The sequence below is a fragment of the Gorilla gorilla genome, chromosome 13 (genome assembly GCF_029281585.2).
Source record: "Gorilla gorilla gorilla isolate KB3781 chromosome 13, NHGRI_mGorGor1-v2.1_pri, whole genome shotgun sequence".
Taxonomy (NCBI): domain Eukaryota; kingdom Metazoa; phylum Chordata; class Mammalia; order Primates; family Hominidae; genus Gorilla; species Gorilla gorilla.
Genome location: NC_073237.2, coordinates 43,544,574 through 43,567,948, shown reverse-complemented (window position 1 = coordinate 43,567,948; position 23,375 = coordinate 43,544,574). Strand labels below are relative to the sequence as shown.

General features: G+C 35.3%; 1 protein-coding gene across 4 annotated transcripts in view; it reads left to right on the top strand.

The window, feature by feature from the left end:
* Positions 1–23,375, top strand: part of FOCAD (focadhesin) — a 312,606-nt gene that overhangs the window by 199,378 nt on the left and 89,853 nt on the right. For all 4 annotated transcript variants that reach the window (XM_019034046.4, XM_063696326.1, XM_055351762.2 and 1 more), the window contains 2 exons: positions 5–126; positions 22,001–22,093. In XM_019034046.4, the coding sequence (XP_018889591.3) occupies positions 5–126; positions 22,001–22,093 (215 nt within the window). The remainder of the gene's footprint in view (positions 1–4; positions 127–22,000; positions 22,094–23,375) is intronic.

Genomic DNA, 23,375 nt, shown 5'->3' with positions numbered 1-23,375 from the left:
AAAGGTGGTATGTTATTTTGCTATGATGTTTCCATGTATCAGAGTAAAGATGGAAAACCATTGAACAGACTGATGGCCAGCAGAGGGCGAAGTTTCAAGCAGACTTCACTTGCTCTTGTACATGAGGTAGGTTCCCACGTCCTCTTATGTTTTAGTGTTTTCTCCCTTCATGATATGTTTAAGAAGTTGTTTGTTTGCTTAGAAATAATTTTTTTGATCATAATTAATGTAAGTTGCTTTTAAAGGCCACCAAAATAGCTGACCCAACTGAATACTCAAATATTTCAGTGTATTTCTGAAAGAAACTGCCATGTTGTCCCCCACTGCCCAGTGTAATTATTAGGGAGTAATGTCTAGGAATTTGCTTTACTTCATCAATGCTTAACTGTCATTATTCAGAATAAATATCAATTTATTGCTTAAAGAAATGCTACTGCCTATATCTTAATTCTAATCCTTTGCAATTATGTAGGGGACCAGTGTTTGTATTTTGTGAGTGTTTGGAATTAAAAGTAAATAAAAGCATTTTAGAAAAATAACCCTTGGTTTTAATGTTTATTTTACTTTTCCTTTCAGCTACCTTTGAAAAATAAAGTTCTGTGATTCTATTAGATGATTTATATGAAATCTGATTATTGCAGATTATGGCAAAACCAGGGGAAGAGGGAAGCTGGAAAGTCCTTGGGAAATGTATTTTTATTTTTTTAAATATTTTATCACCCTTACTCATATGATGTATACAAATTAAAATGTATGAATGAATAACAAAACAAAATATCACAGCAAAGAGATTTATATAGTTCAGACATAGTAGGTTATATATCAGTTATAAGTAAAAATACATGAATTGTAAAGATTTAATGAACTTGATGTAAAAATAATTAGCATTTCTAAAATTTCTGTAACATCTTATTTTGATGCCTAATTTATACATTTGGTTGTAATTAATTTGATTCACTTTTATTCTGTATCACACCAATTGCCACCAGTTTCATAGCATAGCAAAATTCAGAGGGTTTTTCAAGACCCATCTTTGTCCTTTGCCACCCATTTTCCTTTCATATATTTAGTTAGAATTAAAATTGTGTAAATACTTGTTTCAGAAGCTTTTTTTTGCCTAATATGTGTCTTCATTCAACTAAAAAGAGAAGAAGGATCTGGGAAGAGCAACGCTTCTCTAGGAGGAAGGTTTAATTTCAGACATAGGTGATTTCTATGTTTTTTTTTGTCCCTGGCATCTCATTAGTTGGCATAGAGAAGGGAGAAACGTGGTACCTTTTTGTGTTTTAAGCTGTGCACTTAGATATTTGAAGGAAAACTGAAGTTTAAAGTCTTACTGAAAAGCTGATTTATAATAAAAAGTCACCATCAGAACAGAAACAAGAAAAAGCATTAGTGCAGGGGATGGCAGAAGACATCTGATAACTTTTGGCAGTGGCATTAGAAGTTATGAGGTGTGTCCGAGATATAAGCACAGAAAACCTTTGGGTTAAGATACTTGTTGCTTGTGCTGTAGAGAGTCTAGAAAATTTCAAAGGGAAAAGAAAATAACATCATTGTTCTAGGGGTCAATTAGAAGGCGTATTGGACAGAATTCTGCCAAATGTATAGTAGGATTTTAGACTGGATTCCATATTCTGCTCAGTATATGTAGTTCATTTGCTTAAAATACAAAGGCTGGGGGACCCATGAAGTTTCTCAAACTATGTGACAAGAAATAATATGAACTTTCAGAGCTGGTTAATAAAAATAATTGCAATAATAACAGCTAATGATCGATTTAGATACTTTCAACACTGTGAGGTAGGTGCTGTTAATGTGTCAAGGTCACATAGCTAACAAGTAGAGGAGCCTGGAACTTGAACCCAGGCAGTGAGGCTCCATAGTCCTTGAACTGTCATCTTCTCTCCCAGGTTAATCAGAGAAGATTCTAAAAATACATTTGGATTTTTCCAAGATTACTCTAAGCTCTCTTAAATCATCTCCTTGCATCTCGTCTTTCTTTTGTTGCAATCAATTTGGGATTTTTCCAGATGAAATTTCTTCAAGCCCTGCTTTTGATCCTCCCATTACTTTATCCTGAGTCTTTTTTATTTCCAAGTATTTCTTCTTTCTTTCCTTTTTCTTTCTCTTTTTTTTTTTTTTGAGATGGAGTCTCACTCTGCTGTCCAGGCTGGAGTGCAATGGTGCAATCTCAGCTCACTGCAACCTCTGCCTCCTAGGTTCAAGGGATTCTCCTGCCTCAACCTCCCGAGTAGCTGGGATTACAGGCATGCGCCACCACGCCCAGCTAATTTTTGTATTTTTAGTAGAGATGGAGTTTTACCATGTTGGCTAGGCTGATCTCGAATTCCTGACCTCAGGTGATCCACTTGCCTCGGCCTCCCAAAGTGCTGGGATTACAGGCATGAGCCACTGTGCCCAGCCATATTTCCAAGTATTTCTTGAGAATTGCAGTTTGTTTATTAATTCACCAGTTGATGGACGTTCGGGTTTTTTCTGTTTTCAATGATTAAGACTAAAGTTTCTATAAACATTCTCATACAGATCCGTGTGTGAACATTCATTTTTCTGTTTCTTTTCAGTAAACAAATACCTAGGAGTGAGAGTGCAAGGTCATGTGGTAAATTCATATATAACTTTATAGGAAACTATCAAACTGTTTTCCTAGTGGCTATCTTATTTTGAATGCCCATCTGCAAGGTATGAGAGTTTCAGTTGCTCTGCCTTCTTGTCAGTGTTTGATATAGTCAATTAAAAAAATTTAGCTATTCTTGTAGATGAGTAGTATTAGTTTCCCTTTGTGGTTTTAATTTGTGTTTCCTTAATAACTAATGATGTTGAAGCATCTTTTCATGTGTTTATTTTGTATGTATCTGTTTTCTTCCTGAAGTGTTTGCTCTGATCTTCTGCCCATTTTTAAAATTGGGGCTTTTGTTTTCAAAAGAGTGTTTATATATTCTGGATATTAATTTTTTTTTTTTACTTAGTCTGTTACATGTCTTTTCATTTTCTTTTTTTTCTTTCTTCTTCTTCTTTTTTTTTTTTTTTGAGGTGGAGTCTTGCTTTGTTGCCCAGGCGGGAGTGCAGTGGTGCGATCTCAGCTCACTGCAACCTCCGCCTCCCGGGCTCAAGCGATTCTCCCACCTCAGTCTCCTAAATAGCTGGGATTGCAGGTGTGCACCACCATGCCCGGCTAATTTTTGTATTTTTAGTAGAGACGGGGTTTCACCATGTTGGTCAGGCTGGTCTCAAACTCCTGACCTCATGATCCACCTGCCTTGGCTTCCCAAAGTGCTGGAATTACAGGCATGAGCCACTGCACCCGGCCTTCATTTTTTTATAATGTATTTTGAAGAGTGGACTTTTCATTTTGAAGAATTTCAACTTACCAAATTTTACAAAACGGTTCTTGCTTTTTGTTTAATCCGAGATTACAAAAATTTTTCATTTTCTTTTTTCCTGTGTTTTATTTTTATTCTTTTAAATTATTTTTAGAAATTGAGGTATGATATGGTTTGGCTACGTCCCCATCCAAACCTCATCTTGAAATGTAATGCCTACATGTTGTGGGAGGAACCCAGTGGGAGGTGACTGAATTATGGGGGCGGGTCTTTCCTGCACTGTTCTCATGATAGTGAATGAGTTTCATGAGATCTGATGGTTTTAAAAACGTGAGTTTCCCTGCACATCCTCTCTCTTTGCCTACTGCCATCCGTTTAAGATGTGACTCGCTCCTCCTTGCTTTCTGCCATGATTTTGAGGCCTCTGCAGCTGTGTAGAACTGTAAGCTTATTAAACCTGTTTCTTGTGCAAATTACCCAGTCTTGGGTATGTCTTTATCAGCAGTGTGAAAGTGGACTGATACAAGGTGTAATACATATACCATAAAATTTACTTATTTAAAGTATACAACTCAGTGGTTTTCAGTGTATCCACAGAGTTGTGTAACCATTCCCACAAACAATTTTAGAACAATTTCATTACCCAGAAAAGAAACTGTGTACCCATTTGTAGTCACTCTTCATTTTCCCTTGTCCTTAGCTTTCAGCAGCCACTAATCTACTTTCTGCCTCTATAGATTTGCCTATTCTGGACATTTCATATAAATACCATCATACAATACATGGTTTTTAATGTCTGGCTTCTTTCACTTAGTATAATGTTTTCAGGGATTTTCCATGTTGTAGCATGTATTAGTACTTCATTCTTTTTTGTGTGAGAATAATACTTCTCTGCTTGGATATACCACATTTAATTTATCCATCTTTCAGCTAATGGATCACCTTTTGTGTTTTCTTATAGAAGTTTTACATTTTAAGGTTTACTTTTTAGCTTAGGTCCATTTGAGTTAATTTTTGTATAATGTATGAGTTATTTGTTGAAAATACCATCTTTTATTCACTGAATTACCTAGGCACTTCTGCAAAAATCACTTGCCCATATATGTTTGGGTCTATTTCTGTACTCACTTTTGTTCCATTGAGATCTGTAGATTTGTGCTTTCACCACAATGACATACATAGCTGAATAACTTTCACTTTATAATGTCTTGAAATCAAGTAGTATGAGTCTTCCAACTTTGTTTCATGTTTCAAAAAAAGTTCTGACTATGCTAGATCTCTTGCTTTTCTATATGAATTTTAAACCAGTTTTAAGAAACCACAAAAAAGTTTGCTGATTTCAATGGTAAATGCATTGAATTTGTAGGTCAACTTGAGAGAGGACTGACATCTTGGTAATAGAGTATCGGACCCATGAACAAGGTATAATTGTCTATGTTGATTTTGTTTGTATTATAAATCTTGGACATATTTTGTTAAAGTTCATAAGTATTACATATCCCTAAGTATTTTGATACTATTCAAATTAGACTTTTTATTTTAATTTTTTACTGTTTATTGCTAGTTTATAATCATCCAATTGATTTTTTCTATGAACTTACTAAACCAACTTATATATTCTTACAGTCTTTTTGTAAATTATTTTTGTTTTTCACTGTAATGTTGTCTATAAATAAAGATGGTTTTAATTTTTGCTTTTCTGATCTGTATGCCTGTCAATTGTTTTTATTGCTGGACTGCACTATCTAGGGCCATCATTACAGTGTTGAATAGGACTGATGAGAGTGAATATTCTTGTCTCATTCACGTAGGGGAAAATATTCAGTATTTCCCTGTTTAATATGATGCTTATATACAGATTTTGTGGACTTCCTTTGTCAGGTTGAAGAAGTTTCCTTCTAGTCCTAAATTTCTGAGACTTTTTTTTTTTAATCACAAATAGATGTTAAATTTTGTAAAATGCTTTTTCTGTATCAATTGAGGTGATTCAATGCTTTTAAAATTTGTTGATATGATTACTTACTTTGATTGATTTTCTAATGTAAACCAATCTTGCATTCCTGGGATACACTCCACTTGATCATAGCCTATTTATATATTGCTTCATTCTGTGTGCTAAAATTTTGTTAATAAGGATTTTTGCATCTATGCTCATGAGGCATGTTGTTCTGTAGATTTCTTGTAGTAATTTTGCCTGGTTGTGTTATCAGGGTAATTTTGTCCAAATAAAGCAAGTTGTGTAGAGTTCCCCTCTTTTTTATTTCCTGAAAGAGTTTGTATAGAATTGTTGTTAATTTTTCCTTAAATGTTGGGTAGAATTCTCCAGTGAAAGCATCTTGGCATGGAGTTTTCTTTATAGGACTGTTTGTAACTGTGAATTCCATTTATTTAGTATACATGAGGCTATTTTTTTAAATCTACCTATCTGTGTATCCACCTACAGGCACACCTCATTTTGTTGCACTTTGCAGATACTGCATTTTTTACAAATTGAAGGTTCGTGGCACCCTGTATTGAGCAATTCTCTAGGCACCATTTTTCCAATACCATATGCTTACTTCATGTCTCTGTGTCACATTTTGCTAACAAAATGTGAAATATTTCTTTTTTATCATCATGTCTGTTGTGATGATCTATGATTAATGATCTTTGAAGTTACGATTGTAATTGTTTTGAGGTATAACAAACCGTGCCCACATAGCACCATGAACTTCATAAATGTGTGCTTTTTTATTTCTTCACCAACCAGATGTCCCCCAATTGGGCCTCCCTATTCCCTGAGATACAACGATATTGAAATTAGGCCAATTAATAACTACAATGGCCTCTAATTGTTCAAATGAAAGGAAGAGTTACATATCTACCACTTGAAATCAAAAGCTAGAAATGATTAAGATTAGTGATGAAGGCGTATTGAAAGCTGAGATAGGCTGAAAGCTAGGCTTCTTGCACCAAACAGCCAATTTTGAATGCAAAGAAAAGGTTCTTGAAGGAAATTAAATGTGCTACTCCAGTGAACACATGAGTGATAAGAAAGCAAAACAGCTTTATTGCTGATTTAGAGAAACTTTTAGTGGTTTGGATAAAGGAACAAACCAACCATAACATTCCCTTAAGCCAAAGTCTAATCTAGAGGAAGACTCTAACACTCTTTAATTCTGTGAAGGCTAAGAGAGGTGAGGAAACTGCAGAAGAAAAGTTTGAAGGTAGCAGAGGTTGGTTCATGAGGTGTAAGGAAAGAAGCGATTTTCACAACACCAAAGTGCAAGTTGAAGCAGCAAGTGCTGATGTAAAAGCTGCAGCAAGTTATCCAGAAGATCTGGCTAAGATCATTGATGAAGATGGCTAAACTAACCAACACATTTTCAATGTAGATGAAAGAGCTGTCTATTGGAAGAAGATGCCTTGTAGAAATTTTATAGCTGAAGAGAAGTCAGTGCCTGAAGGACAGGCTGGCTGTCTTGTTAGAGTCTAATGCAGCTGATGACTTAAGTTGAAGCCAGTTCAACTTTACTTAAAATTCTGAAAATCCGAGTGCTCTAAAGAATTACGCTGAATCTCTTCTGTGTTCTAGAAATGGGACAAGGCCTGGATGACAGCATATCTGTTTATACATGGTTTACTGAATATTTTAATCCCACATTGAGAACTACTGCTTAGAAAAAAAAAGATTCCTTTCAAAGTATTACTGCTAACTGACAATGCACCTAGTCACCCAGTAGGTCTGATGGAGGTGTTCAAGGAGATGGAGTTGTTGTTATGACTGCCAACACAACATCCATTCTGCACCCCATGGATCAAGGAGTGATTTTGACTTTCAAGTCTTATTTGAGAAATACATTTTGTAAGGCTATAGCTGGCATAGATAGTGATTCCTCTGTTGGATCTGGGAGAAATAAATTGAAAACCTTCTGGAAAGGATTTACCATGTAGATGTCATAAAGAACATCCATGATTTATATGAAGAGGTCAAGATATCAATGTTAACCAGTATTTATAAGAAATTGATTCCAGCCCTCTTGGATGACTTTGAGGGGTTCAAGATTTCGGTGGAGGAAGTAACTGCAGATGTGGGAGGGGTACCAAGAGAAGTAGAATTAGAAGTAGAGCCTGAGGATGTGACTGAACTGCTACAGTCATGAGGAGTTGCTTCTTAGGGATGAACAGAGTGGTTTCTTGAGATGGAATCTACTCCTGCTGAAGATGCTGTGAACATGTTGAACTGACAATGCAGGATTTACAATATTACATAAACTTACCTGATAATGTGGTATCAGTGTTTGAGAGGATTGATTCCACTTTAGAGAGAAGTTCTATGGATGAAGCTATCAAACAGCATTGCGTGATACAGAGAAATCTTCTGTGAAAGGAAACATTAAGCAATGGAGCAAACTTCATTGTTATCTTAAGAAACTGACACAGCCATCCCGACATTCATCAGCCACCCTAATCAGTTAGCAACCATCAACATCCAGGCAAGACCTTCCACCCACAAAAATATTAGGACTTGCCAAAGATTTGTATAATTATTTAAATTTTTTAGCAGTCGAATATTTAAAAAAGAATTTTTTAGTGATAGAACCTCACTATGTTGCCCAGGCTGGAGTGCAGTGACTATCCACAGGTGCAGTTACAGAACACTACAGCCTCCAACTCCTGGGCCCAAGGGATCCTTCCATCTTAGTCCCTTGAGTAGCTGGGACTACGGGTACATGCCACCATGCCCAGCAGTAACAAAGTATTTTAAAACTAAGGTATGTACATTGTTCTTTTTAAATACATAATGCTGTTACATAATAGATTATAGTATAGTGTAAGCATAACTTTTATATCCACTGGGAAACAAAAAAAAAATTGTGTGACTCTGTTTATTGGATTATTAGCTTTAATGCATTTGTCTGGGACCAAACCTGTCTGAGGTGTGCCTGTACTTCCTATGTACATATAGTGGGATAGTTTTCCTTTTCCAGAAATGCTACTATTAAATTAGTGGTAAATCTAATGATTGCGGTGGTCTTACTAAGAAATAGGATCTTACTGGCATGTGAATAAGCCCTTATGTACTGTTTGTGGTGTTATTCATTTCTATTAATAACAGCCCCTAAAGAATCCATATCCTTACAGGATATTCTATACCCTTCACAATGGCTACAACTACATGAGAGTGAGTGAGCGAGTGAATAAATGGCTAAAAGAACTTTATTTTGAATTTAGATATGCTCTGTCCTCATTTGTAAAAATAGACTTTATTTTTTAGAGCAGTTTTAGGTTCACAGCAAAATTGAGAGCAATGTATGGAGCATTCCCATATAACTCCCTGCTCACTCTGCCCTCATGCCTACCTCTCATCTTCCCATTATCCCCCACCAGGGTGGTATATTTGTTACAAATAATGAACCTACATGGACACATTCTTATTACCCAAAGTCTATAGTTTATATTAGGGTTTATTCTTGGTGTTAAACATTCCATGGGTTTGAACAAATGCATAGTGGCATGCATATAATCATATAATCATTTTAGTATCATACACAGTAGTTTTGCTTTCTAAAACCCTTCTGCAATCTCCCATTCATCCCTTCCTTCTCTCTAACTCCGTGTGACCACTGATCTTTTTACTGTCTCTATAGTTTTGCCTTTTCCAGAATGTCAAGTAGTTGGGATCATACAGTATATAGATTTTTCAGACTGGCTGATTTCACTTAGTATTAGGCATTTGTTTTCTGCATGTATTTTCGTTGCTTGATAGCTGACTTCTTTTTAGTGTTGAATGAAAATCCATTGTCTAGAAATACTACAGTTGATGTATCCATTTACCTACAGAAGGATATTTTGGTTGCTTCCAAGTTTTAGCAAATATGTATAAAACTACTTTAAACATCTTTGTGCAGAATTTTGTTTGGAGATAATTTTCAACTCTCGGGTAAATGCCAAGGAGCACACTTGCTGGATTGTATGGTAAGAGTGTGTTTGGTTTTGGTAAAAAATGGCCAAAACATCTTCCAAAGTGGCTATACCATTTCGCATCTCCTTCCTCTTGCTCCAAAACCTTGTCAGCAATTGGTGTTGTGGTCTGGATTTTGGCCATTCTCATTGGTGTGTAGTGACATTTCATTGTTATTTTAATTAGCATATCCCTGATATGTGAAGCATTTTGTATATGCTTATTTTTTATCTGTGTATCTATTTCTTTGGCCCATTTTAAAATCCGGTGGTTAGGTTTTTCATAGTTGAGTTTTAAGACTTTTTTCGTATATTTTGGATAATAGTCCTTTATCAGATCTGCCTTTTGCAAATATTTTCTTACAGTCTATGGCTTATCTATTCTCTTGACAGTGCCTTTTGTAGATCAGAAGATTTTTATTTTGATGAAGTCCAGCATATCCATTGTTTATTTAATACATAGTGCCTTTGATATTGTTTCTGAAAAGCTGTCATCAAGCCTAACATTATAGATATTATCCCATGTTATCTTCTAGGAATGTTACAGTACTGTGTTTTACATTGATATCTATAATCTATTTTGAGTTAATTTTTATGAAGAGTGTAAAGTCAGGGTCTAGATTCTTTTTATTTTGCATCAAGATATCTGGTTGTTTCAGTATCATTTGTTGAGAAGATTATCCTTTCTCCATTGTTTGACTCATTCTCAAATATTAATGGACTATATTTATATACATCTGTTTCTGGACTTTGTATTCTGTTTCTTTGATCTATTTCTCTAGTCATTTGCTCATACCATGCTGTCTTGATTACTGTAGCTCTATAGTAAGTCTTGGAGTTAGGTATGTCAGTCCTCCAACTTTGTTCTTACTCAGTATTTTGTTGGCTCTTCTTTGTCCTTTGTCTCTTCATATGAACATTTGAATCAATTTGTTGTTATACAGGAAGCAACTTGGTGAGATTTTGAGTGTGATTGCATTGAATGTATAGATGAAGTTAGGAAGAACTGACATCCTGACAATATTGAGCTTTCAAAGATCCATGAACCTGGAATATTTCTCTATTTATTTCATTCATTATTGATTTCTTTCATTAGAATATTGTAATTTTTCTCCTATAGATATTATATACACACACACATATATATGTCTGCGCATATATATGTGTATATATAGATATATTTATTTATGTAGGTTTATACATAAGTATTTTATTTCTGGAGGTGTTAATGTAAATGCTATTGTGTTTTTAATTTCAGCTTCTATTTTTTTCATTGCTGTCATATAGGAAAGCAATTGATTTTTGTATTGTAACCTTGTATCTTGCAATTTTGCTATAAGTGCTTATGGGTTCCAGGAGTTTTTTGTCAACTTTTTCAGATTTTCTATATAGACACTCATGTCATCTGCAAGCAAAGACAATTTTGTTTCTTTCTTCCCTTCAGCATTCATTTTACTTTCTCTTTTTGGCTTACATCAGTAGAAAGGATTTCCAGTATGATGTTGAAAAAGAATAGTGAGAGAGGACATCCTTGCCTTGCTCCTGATCTTAGTGGGAATGCTTGTAGTTTCTCAAAATTATGATGTTAACGGTGGGTGTTTTGTAGATATTCTTATCAAGTTGAGGAAGTTCTTTATTTCTAGTTTACTGAGAGTTTTTATCATGAAAAACTGTTCGATTTTGTCAAATGCTTTTTCTGCATCTATTGATATGATTATGTGATTTTTCTTCTTTACCCTGTTGATATGTGGGAATAAACATTAATTGATTTTCTAATATTGATTTAGTCTTGTGTACCAAAATCCATTTGGTTGTGGTGTATAATTCTTTTTTACATTGTTAGATTTAATTTGCTTATATTTTGTTGAGGCCTTTTACATTTATGTTCATGAAAGATATTGCTGTGAGATTTCCTATTCTTGTTAATACCTTTGTCTAGTTTTAATTTTAGGGTAATGCTGACCTCATATAATGAGTTAGGAAGTATTCTCTCTGCTTCTGCCTTCTGAAAGAGACTGTTGGGAATTGGTGTGATATCCTCCTTAAATATTTGGTAGAGTTCACCAGTGAACACATGTGGGACTGGTGCTTTCTGTGTTGGAAGGTTATTAATTGTCAATTCAATTTCTTTAATAGATACAGGCCTATTCAAATAATATATCTTTTTTTCATGTGAGTTTTAGCGGATTGTGTCTTTCAGGGAATTGGCCCATTTCATCTAGGTTATCAAATTTGTGGGCATAGAGTTATATATATTATTTCCTTATTATCCTTTCAGTGGCCAGAGAGTCTGTAGTGATATCCCATCTTTCACTGCTGATGTTAATTTCTAAATTTGTTAAATTTGTTAAGGTCTGTGTTATGGTTCTTTTAAATTTGTTAAGGTGTGTTTTACGGTTCAGAATGTGGTCAATATTGGTGAATGTTACATGTGAGCTTGAGAAGAATTTGTGTTCTGCTGCCATTGCATAAAATAGCCTGTAGATGTCAATTATATCCAGTTGATTGATGGTGTTTTTGAGTTCAACTGTGTCTTTACTGCTTTTCTGCTTGTTGGATCTGTCCATTTCTGAGAGAGAAGTGTTGAAGTCTCTGGCTATACGAGTGGATTAATCTGTTTCTTCTTGCAGTTCTATCAGGTTTTGCCTTATATATTTTGATGCTTTATTATTAGGTGCATACAGTCTAAGGATTGTTATGTCTTCTTCGAGAATTGACCCATTTATTATATAATGTCCCTCTTTATTCTTGACAGCTTTCCTTGTTGTCAAGTCTGCTCTGTCTGAAATTAATATAGGTCTTCCTGCTTTGTTTTGATTAATGTTAGCATAGTATCTTTCTCTATCCATTTACGTTTTATCTGTATGTGTCTTTACATTAAAGTAGATTTCTTGTAGACAACATGTAGTTGGGTCTCGGTTTTTGATCTACTTTGACAATCTTAATTTGCTTCGAAAATGATTATTGATATATTTTGATTAATGTCTTCTATATTTGTTACTGGTTTTTTTTTCTGTTTGTTGCTCATGTTCTTTATTCTGCTTTTGTATTCTGTTTTTGTCCTTATGGTTTCAACTGAACATTTTATATGATTTTTTTCTCTTTTGTTAGCATATCAGTTATGTTTCTCTTTTTACTTTTTAAATGATTGCCACACAGTATGCAATATATGTTTACAACTATATCTACTTGCAAACAACACTATACCACTTCACAGGTAGTGTAAATACTTTATAGTAACAAATAATCCTAATTTTTTTCTCTCATTCCTTGTATCATTGCTGTCATTCATTTCACTTATACATAAGCATATATAATCAAATACATGACTACTATTATTATTTTTAACAAGCTGTTATCTGTTAGATCAATTAAGAATAGGAAAATAAAAGCTTTTATTTCATGTTCACTTATCCCTCCTCTGATGCCTTCCTTTCTTTATCTAGATCTGAGCTTCTGATCTCTATAATTTGCTTACTCCCTAAAAAAACTTTAAACATTTCCTGCAAGGGAAATGTACGGGTAACAGATTTTCTCAAATTTTGCTTGTCTGAGCAAGGCTTTATTTCTCCTTTATTTTTGAAGGATCATTTTGTGGGGTACAGAATTCTAGGTTGTAGTTTTCCTCTCTCAGCACTTTATTTCACTCTCTTCTCTTCTTGCTTGCATGTTTTCTGGTAGAAAGATGGATATAACACTTACCTTTGCTTCTCCATATGTATGGTATCTTTCCCTCTGGCTTTTTTCAGAATTTAAAAAATCATTGCTTTTATGTAGTTTAAATACAATATACAAATACCTATAGGTTTTTGGCATTTATCCTACTTGGTGTTGTCTGAGCCTCCTATAACTGTGGTTTGATGTCTGACATTAATTTGGGAACATCTCAAGATGATTTCAAACATTTCTTCTGTTTTTTTTTTCTCGCTTATTTGTCTGGAATTCCTATTATGTGTATGTTATAACTTTTGTAGTTGTCCCACAGTTCTTAGGTATTCTGTTTTCTTTGCTTTATTCTTTTTCCTCTTCACTTTTTAGTTTTAGAGGTTTCCATTGAGATATCCTCAAGATCAGAGATTATCTCCTCAGTTGTGTCCAGTCTGTTAATAAGCTCATTAAAAGCATTCTTCATTTCTGTTACCATGCTTTTCGTCTCTAGCATTTATTTTTTGCAGGGAAATCTTTGGTTTTTGTATCTCTCTGCTTACATTGTTAATTTGTTCTTGCATATTGTCTTTATTATCTGTTATGGCCTTTAGCACATTAATCATGGTTATTTTAAATTCCCAGTCTGTTAATTCCAGCATCCCTGCTTATCCTTACTTGGTTCTGATATGTGCTCTGTCTCTTTAAGCTATATATTTTACCTTTTAGTTTTCCTTGTAGTTGTCTCTTGATAACCAGACATAACATACTAGGTAAAAGGAAATAAAGTAAATAGGTCTTTAGTAATGTAGTGGTAAGGTGTTGGGGGAGTAGAGTCATTCCATAACCCTATAATTAGGTCTCAATCTCATAGTGAGCCTAGAACTTTCACAAGTGTTTCTCAGGATTTGGATTTTTTTCTCTTTTTTAATTCCTTAGGTGGGATAGGATGGCTAGAATGGGCTAGAGTTGTCTGTTCCCCTTCACCCACTTAGAAGGCTAGAGGATCTTGGAGATGGGTATTGCTTTCCCCCAGGCTGGTTAGGTGCTGATAAAACTCTATTAGGTTAGGCTCTGTTAAATAGTTTTTTTCTGATGGCAGACCTTGTTAAGAATAGAATGCTGTTATATTTCGAAGTGTTTTTCCTCTCTCCCTGCTGTGATCACAAGGTGAGTTTTTTCTGATATTCACTATGAGAACTGACTGAGCTTCTGGAGCTAAAACTCATAAAGGTGTGGGGACCCTCCCTGTGACTGGGTGCACCTAGAGTTTTTAATTCTCAGACTTGTCCATTCTTAGCCTCCAGCCATTCATCAGCTATGATTCAGGTTTTCCTGCCCCAGCCCTGGTTACTGTGGTGGTTTCTGTCTGTGAGTTTCTGCTTTGATAAGCTGTGATTCTCTCTGTAGCTGCCTGTCTGTCTCTCCAACTTTGAGAGCAGCACTTTGCTCTGTGACCTCATTTTCTTTTACAGATCTCATAACAGTTGTTGGTTTTATAGTTTGTTCAGCTTTTTACTTGTTGTTAAGATGGTGTAGTGACTTCCAAGCTCCTTACAGGCTGGACTAGAAACCTTCGCTTTCCATATTTTGAAATGCATTTTGTTTTGTGTTCATTGTTGATACTTCTTGAGCTACATGGTTGCTAAACTAAGTAATTTTCAATGCTATGGAGAGCTAGCTGTTTAATGTAATCTGTGATCAATTTCCTTGGAAAGTAGTATATCGTCTTATTTTTAAAAACTTTGGATTTTTTTTGTCTTTTCTTAAAGTGAAATTCTCCCCTGTTACTTTTAGAAGAATCATAGACCCAAGTTTGATTTGGGTTTGGCCTGACATACCAGGAGCAGTTCTGCAGAATGACAGTCTTGTTTGGACTTCTCCAAAACTGAAGTGGCCTCTCTCTCTACTCCTCTGTACAGGGGACATGCAGTGGTCATTTCAGATGTGCTAGGGCTTCTCCAAGCTCAAGTGGCGTTCCTCTTTTGTTCTTATGTATACCTACTTCTCATCCTGAGGTTTACTTGACTCCTGTTGCAGAGGAAGCTGAAGGTGAATGACAGTTTCCTTCCCTGAAATTTGCTGCCAGTCTTGTTATCCTTGGCATTTCTAACTCTGACATGTCACTCTCACCTAAATTGGCTGATGCTGATTTCTCCCTGGATGAGAATGGCAGTCTGGATTCATTATTTTCTCCTTTCTTGGGCACATGCAAATTTTCCTGTTCCTGCTGCTGCTACCCAACCATATTTCCGCCTCAGCATTAGGTAATGAGCTCTCTTTTCATTTTTATTTCAGAGAAAACTTATCCAGACCTATTGGCAGCTCTGTTCTAAATAAAATCTTTAGTTCTACATTCTTTCTTCTTTTTTTCAAGTGATAATAATTTGATTCTTTTTACCTAATAAATTAATTTTTTTCTGCCTCCTTTAAATTTTTTCCCTAGAAAAGTACATATGCTGTAACCAATCATTTAAAATATAAGAAGTGTATTTGCCTTTTTCTTTCAGTGTCATGTTTATTTTAAAAAACATATTTGATATGAAGTACAAGGAATAATGTTAACATCTGTGCAATATGAAACAATTAGGTGAACATTGTGAATAATAATGGGGAGAAGTGGTATCTGTGCTTATTACACATTCCCCCTAGAAAATACTGTGAAAAGTATGGTTTGCTGTATTTTAGATACTCCATAATTACCATGTGGATGTGAGTTGTTATGGTAACTGGGTTTCTCCCCTTCTATTAAATAACAGAATAAATGGTTGCTTGAGATGTGACTGAATTGTCAGCTTTCAAGCTAATGTTACCCTGATTGGAAACAGTGGAGAGGTAGGAGAGGAGGAGGGAAAGAGGGAAGGAAGGAGAAAAGGTTGGGGAGAGAATGTTAAATTTCCAGAAAACACCTAGAAAGAGATGAGTGTCATTTTACTTTAAAAAGTGTCCTCCCTTCTCTTCTTCTCACTATCTGTCAGAGGACAGGTCTAACAAAAAATTACTTTGCCCCAACAAGATTACTGTTGATGGAATACTGAAGCCCATTATTTCTTGTATATAAACAATAGGATATTGAGTGGCTTTTGGGTTCTCTAATACCAGTTGCAAATGTTTTTTTTTCTGGGAATGTGGAAACAGTGTGTGTGTGTGTGTGTGTGTGTCTCATAAAGCTAAATGTAGTGGTTCAGTATGCATATGTGTGTCTGGGTAGCAGTTGAAGTTAAATACATTTATTTTGATAATAACGTTTACATGTGGCAAGCATGAAAAATGCCTTTGTAAGATTGGGGTTTTAAAATTAACAGCAAATACTTAGTTTACTTGTCAATTTTTACATGCTACTCTTCCAATCCCTTTCTAGTTCGACAATCAAAGAATGCCATCAAAGTTTGTTACCTGATTTATAGTATTTAATGAAGGGCTGTTATAATGAGTATTTTCTTGTAGATGGAATAAGCATTTTGTTAAGATCACTCAAGAGGTGGAATGCAATAACAAATTTTTGAACAAAGTATTCTGAACTGTAAATTAACTAACTAGATGGATATGTAGTCCCTTGTAGTAAAACATGTATGAGGAAACATGATTACCTTTTCATTTTCTCTCCCATCATTCCCCTACAATTGCGAATTATGTTTCTAAGCAGAACATTTCCTGTTGTGATAGTATTTCAAATATACTTAATTAAAGCTTACATCATACAGATTTAAAAGTTTACAGAATTTCAATATATAAAAATTATAATATCTGCTTTAAAATTTTACTGTGTCATTCAATATGTTTTTATCTGGAATTAAACCTTTCCTGGCTAGAACATTTTAGACTTGCTTTTGTAAAATTTGCAAAACTGTCTTCTCAACAACTCTGTGCCTATTTAAAAAAAGTTTTAAATTTTGTGTTTCCAGAATGATCACAACTTGAACACCATAATTTTCTGCAAATACTTGCTTATGATAGTATGATTTTCACACGATAGGAATTTGTCTTAAAGAGAATGCTACATATTTAATTCTGTTAAACTCAGCAGGTACTTAATTGAACACTTATGTGCAAGACACTGTTATGGGTACCATGGGAGGGATTCCAGCATGAATAGAACATGACCTCTGCTCCTTAGGATTGTATGAGATTAAGATCTAAAGACAGAATCTGTGGAGTGTTGTGGGAGAGGCACATATATACTGGAAGTATGGAGATGAGAAAAATTATTTCAGTAAGTAGAAATGAGAGGAAAATCGGTCATTCAAGGAAGAGGAAGCAGTGAGTGCAAAGGTCCTGTGAAGTATAAGACAAGCTTGGGAATAGGTTCATAATTCAATGCAGCCAGAATGTAGGTTATATAAAAGAGAGGAGCAAGACATCAGGTGGAGAACTTGGTTAAAGGTCTTGGCCAGCAGTTATTTCTTAAAGTAATTCTAAAAGACTTTGAACATTATACAAAAGAGTTTGGGCTTTATTCTTTAATGAGCCATCAAAGGTTTTGGAAAGTTCTGAGTTAATGTATTAACAGTAAGGGTAGCATCATTGGGGAAGTGTTAGGACAAGGAAAGATTTTAAGCTGATAAGAGATCAGTTACTAGATCATAGTAATCTAGGCAGGAATCAGATAGGACTAAACCAATAAAGGAAAAAGTTGGGACATATATATTAAATATTTCAGAAGTAGACTCAAGAATTGAGTCTCAAGGCAAGGGAGATTCCCAAGATAAATCAGAAATTTCAAACTTGGGTAACTGGAATATTGATAGATAATATTGATGGGAACAGGAAAGATAACAGGAAGAGTGGGTTTTGAATGATGATGACAAAGAAGTGTGCAAAGTCTAATAGATGGTGAGAGGTGAAAGTTTGAGAAGTACATGTTCTAAAACTTGTGATTTTTTTAAACTAGGTATTTTCAATTCTATTTTTATTTGGGTATAATATGAATACACTAGAGTTCTCCCATTTTACTGTCTAGTTGTATGAATTTTGGCAAGTGCACACATTCCTCCAACCAGCACCACGGTCAAGATGAGAAGGTTCTACCACCCTCAAACATTTCCCCATGCTCCTTTCTAGTCAGGCCCTTTCCCCACCTCCATCTCCTAACAATCTCACATGACCAAGAGGGCTGAACTTCAAGCTCCTAGCCTCATCTTCACTTCATCTAGACAAATTTTACTTCGGTTTTTTGTCTTATATATTGGCATTTTACTTTATATTGAATTTGGGATAGGGTAGAAAAATTACATAGTTAAATGTTTGAAAATCATCATTCTACTGTGTTACTGATAAAGCTCTGTCTGAGCTGCCTTTATCTCTTTCCTGGATTGTTGACGTCGCGTCTGAGTAGGTTTTCTTGTGTTGACCTTTGCTACCTACAGTCTATTGTCAACAGAGCAGTCAGTATTGTCCTTTTACAATATAAATTAGATCATGTAATTCTTTTTCTCAAAAGCTTATAATGGTTCTCTCTTTAGTAAGAATAAAAGCAAGTCCTGAACAGTGCCCTAGAAGGCCTTGAATTCTCTGGGTCCCCGTTAATTCACTTTTTCTCTTTCTACTCTCTGTTTTGCTCATTTTGTCTATTGTAGTTAGACTGGCCTCTTTTCTCTTCCTCAAACAGGTCAGTTGTGTGCCTGCCCAGGACCTTTGCGTTACCATTTTTTAAAATTGAGGTGTCATTCACATAACATAAAACAAACCATTTTAAAGTGTGCAATTCACTGGCATTTAGTACATATACAATGTTGTACAACTGTCACCTCTATTTGGAAATGTTAGTTCCAAAACATTTCAATCTCCTCCTTTCATGTACCCATGAAACAGTCACTTTCTATTCCCTCCTCCTTTCTTCCTGTCTTCCTTCCCCTCTCCCCCGGCAGCTACTAATCTACTTTCTGTCTCTATGGCTTTACCTATTCTGGATATTTCATATAAGTGACATCATATAACACGTGACCATTTGTGCCTGACTTCTTTCACTTTGGCATAATGTTTTCAAGGTTCAGCCATAGTGTATCAGTACTTCATTCTTTTTGTGACTGAATAATATTTCATTATATGCATATTACATATTTTATTCTTCTAGTTTTTCCATTGATGGACATTTGGATTGTTTCTACCTTTTGGCTATTGTGAAAGTGCTGCTATGAACATCGATATACATGGATTTGTTTGAATACCTGTTTTCAATTCTTTTGGGTATATACCTAGGTGTGGAATTGCTCAGTCATATGGTATTTCTATGTTTAGCTTTCTGAGGAACCACCATTAAGTGTTTTCCATACCAGCTGAACCATTTTTTATTCCCACTAGCACTTACTTTGGTCTTTACATCCTCACCTCCTCCAAGTTTTTGCCCATACTTACCTTCTCTACACGATCTACTCTAACCACCCTATTTAACCCTGTAACCTTCTCGCATCCCTGCCCTCACCTCATTAGCATTCTTCCCTCCCATGTATATACTCCTATTGTGGTCTCTTCTTTGGGCACATGTGTAGTATTTCATTATAATTCACTGCCTCTTACACATTGAAACTTGACTGTTAGTCTTCCCTAAGCCATAGGACTGTTCATGTCAATGCTCCATCAGATAGCTGTCATTGCAAGACTATGAGTAGTTATAGAAAAAAATTTCACACATTCATTAAAACTGAATGAGACAGTGGTTGAGAACCCTACTTTATCATCTGCTGAATAACTAGGTTGCAACTTCATGATTTGAACTTATTTTGTTGATTGGATTTTTTTCAAAGGCTTCTCACAAGTATAGCAAATTGGACATAATTGTTATACTTTATAAATGCTAATTGAATTTATTTTTCACCCTAGCAACATTAACCTAAAATGTAGGCAATGTGGCTGACTATACAGTATATTAAATTGAAATAGCATTCTAAAATGTGTTTTTGTTAAAAATGGTCAGGGAAGTCCTTTTTGCTTGTGACACAATGGGAATGTAAGGGCATGACTTTCTTCAAGCTGTTTCTCTAAAGTCTCTCTTCATTAAGAGAAAAAGCAAGAAAGTGCATTTTTAAAGAGATTTGTGCACAGCTGACTCCATAGAACACTAAAACTAGGGTATAATCCCATAAAACGTGGGGAGTTCAGGCTGGCTTCTAGGCTGAAGCGTTCTACTGTGCTCCTGTACCCACCTTCAGCTGTGGTTGAAGCAGCAGGAAGAGGATTAGCTTTAACCTTGAGTTTATAACCTCCTTTTAAATAGGTTTCCTGGCATGAATGTTTTCATGTTTAGAGGCTAAACATTTGATTTGTTCATTTTCATTTACATTTTTTCCATAATCCTTTTCTTTTTTAAACTCAAGTTTAAAAAGCATTTGCGAGACCATTGTCTTCCTTGCAAATTGCTCTTTTTGCCAATTTGCTGAGGCTAAGGGTATTCTCAGTAGTACAATGATATCTATGGATTATTCGGCAAAAATTTAAAAATATTTTAAGCTTGTAAAGTAAGAGATAAACATTTTGGTTGTGGTGATTGAGTATTGTTTCTGTTAAATCCAGCTGTCAAAATAGGGCTCGAAGATAATTAATATATTTTATGAAAAGGGAACAGAACTGATAGGAAAAAAGTTGAAGAAAATTGCCCACATTTTGGAAATAAAGAGCAGAGCCAAGACCTGATTAATGCCTTGCCAGCTGGAAATAGAGCCTAGGTTGTAGTTTGCCACCTGGATAACAGGAGAAGAAGCAAGAGCTGGAGGACTCATTCCTTCAAGGATTTATGTTGACTTATTGACAAGGCTGCCCTCACCCTGCTCGTTGTAGTACTTATTCAGGAAAAGTCCTGTCTTTATAATTACTTTTAAGTTCATTTCATGGCTGAGTATCTGTTTTATACTGTTTGAGATTCTTTTTTTTTTTAAAAACAGCAATGCCATGAGAAGTAATAGATAGCAGTAAGAATTAATCTCTTTGTTCTTTTTATTCCCGTGGATTCTTCCTATTTGTGTCCATTTCTGGGTCTCTCACTAGGTGGAAAAGTCTCTGCAGACACAGACTGATTGATAATCTCATCTTTCCACAGTACCTTGTATATAGTAGGCCCTCACTAAGACTGGGATTAAAGAACATACTAGAGGCCATGGGAACCAACTATATTCAGAGAGGCTATTATCTTCTTATCTTCCCTATCACAAGGCACTTGAGAATATTAATTCTTATAATACAGTAAAATGTCCTTAAACACTAGTTATCATGATTCTGGTGTAATTACATACAGATTTGTTTTCTCTCTCGCTCTCTTTTTTTTTGGTCTGTAGGACACAAACTAAAGTTTTAGCTGTTTGACTTTGGATGTGTTACAGGAATCATGAAATGTGATGCACTGTGACTGTTTTTCTTGATTGATCTTTCTTTAACAGAAGCAGACCTTGGGAAGATTTGTTGCAAGATAGCCATGTACTAATAGGTAGAAACAGAAATGACTATGAGAACCAGATGTTTTGTCTGGGCCTCTATTGAGAAACAGGGTTTGCATGTTGGTATATATAATTTGTCTCTTGTTTACCCACACTGATTAAAGGCCATTTATCTAGTGGTGTGCACAATTGCTGTGTGCAGTACTCATTTGCATGCTCTTACCACTGTGGTTTCTATACAACATGATATTTCTGTTGACAATATAAGTTTATTACTTCAGAATGGTCATATTGGAAATCCAGGATATGAGCAATATTTATTTTTATTTAAAATTACTAGGGGGGGGTTTGTTAGACAATGCCTAGTTTCCTGACATTGGCAAGAGGCCTTACAGAGTTTCCCCCTAATTTTCGAGGGTAGATTTGTATTACATGTACATTTTAACTTGTTATTATTGTAGGATTTTATTTGCTTCAATTTACAAAATTCTAGGCTTACTTTATTTTGTCTTCACAAGACTCTAAACTCTTCTCCTTAGGAATATCCAAAAGATATTATTTGTGGTTCTGATCCTAGACTGATTTGGATTGTTTTCAGAATCTAAACCACTTAAGGAAAAGAAAGAACTGATGAAACAGTTTTAATTTTATTCTTTTTTAATACTGTGTAGCCTAATATGTTGTGGTACATTTTTCCCACAGGTTCATATCCAGCTTTCAGAGTGGCACCGTGCGATTTTTCTTCCACAGGCCTGGCTTGCATACATGAATCGAGCTTATCATGCCATTTTACAGGTAATGAAGCCACAGGATAGGTTTGCTTTGGCGAAATGTCTCCTTATCTCATGTTTTGCTGCAAATGTGTATTTAATATAAAAGCACTTGGGAAAATAGCACTACCAAAAATGTAATGGTTATTTTTACTCATAAAAGAATGTGAGGCATATATATATAGCATTGCTGCACTTAAACATCAATGCCCCCCAAATCCATGTGTCCCATCCAGAACTCCCTCTTGAGTGCCAGTCTCCTCCATCCTGCTGCCTTCTGGACATCCTCACTTGGCTGCCCCACAGCACCTGACTTGAGTGCATCCCAAACTGAGCTCATTGTCTTCCATTATACCTGTGCTTCCTCAAGCTGGACTTGCTTACATCTCCAGCCTGATCTCTTAAACCTTCCCCCATATTTTTATGTTTCAGTCTTGTTAAATTTCTTTGTTTTCCTAAACTCAGCATGTCTTCCCTAACCTCTTAGCTTTTATACACACTATTCTTTCTGTCTCTGACCCTGCCACTCCCTCTTTACCCACCTAATTTCTACTTGTTCTTTACCCACCTAATTTCTACTTGTTCTCTAGATCAATTTATCTGGTCAGGCACTATGTGCCTTACTTCTCTCCCCACTGGATTATATGCCCTTCTTGTATCTGAGCTTTCCTTTTTGAAGCCCTTATCATGTTAGTTATTTGGCGAGGACTTCCAGTTGTCTCTGTACTCCTAAGGACAGGAGCTCTGTTGTCTCTGGCCCTGACATAAGTGTCTAAACATACTAGGTGCTCACTAAATGAATGAGATATACTCAATTTGAGTTTATTTGATCCAATAATATTATAAGTTATAGTTTGTGAATTTTTAAAATTAGAAATAATTTTAATCAGTTGGGGAATATACAGTTAACAATACAAGAAAACAACTAGCTTAATTGTTTTTTGTAGCTTAAAATTGATTATTAAGGATAATAGGAGAAATCCGATGTTACTGAAGTAATTTATGTCCCAGAATAAGATTTCCGTGGAGGCTTAAAAGTGTGGTATTGTGGTTAGAGATAACAGCTGTCCTATAAAATGAGGTGGGCGGGGTGAGAGTGGGGCATAGAATGGGGTGAGAGGAATGACTGTCTGGGCAATGGTGTTCTAATCTCAAAACCTTTTTACAACCCATCTTACAGATCTTAGAACTCGTAAAACACTAATGTATCTTCAGAGATTCTGATATATTAGAAGTGAATAGGGGACCAGGAATCTCCATGTTTTACAAGCTGCCAGGTGATTTAAATCCACATAGTCTACCAGCCA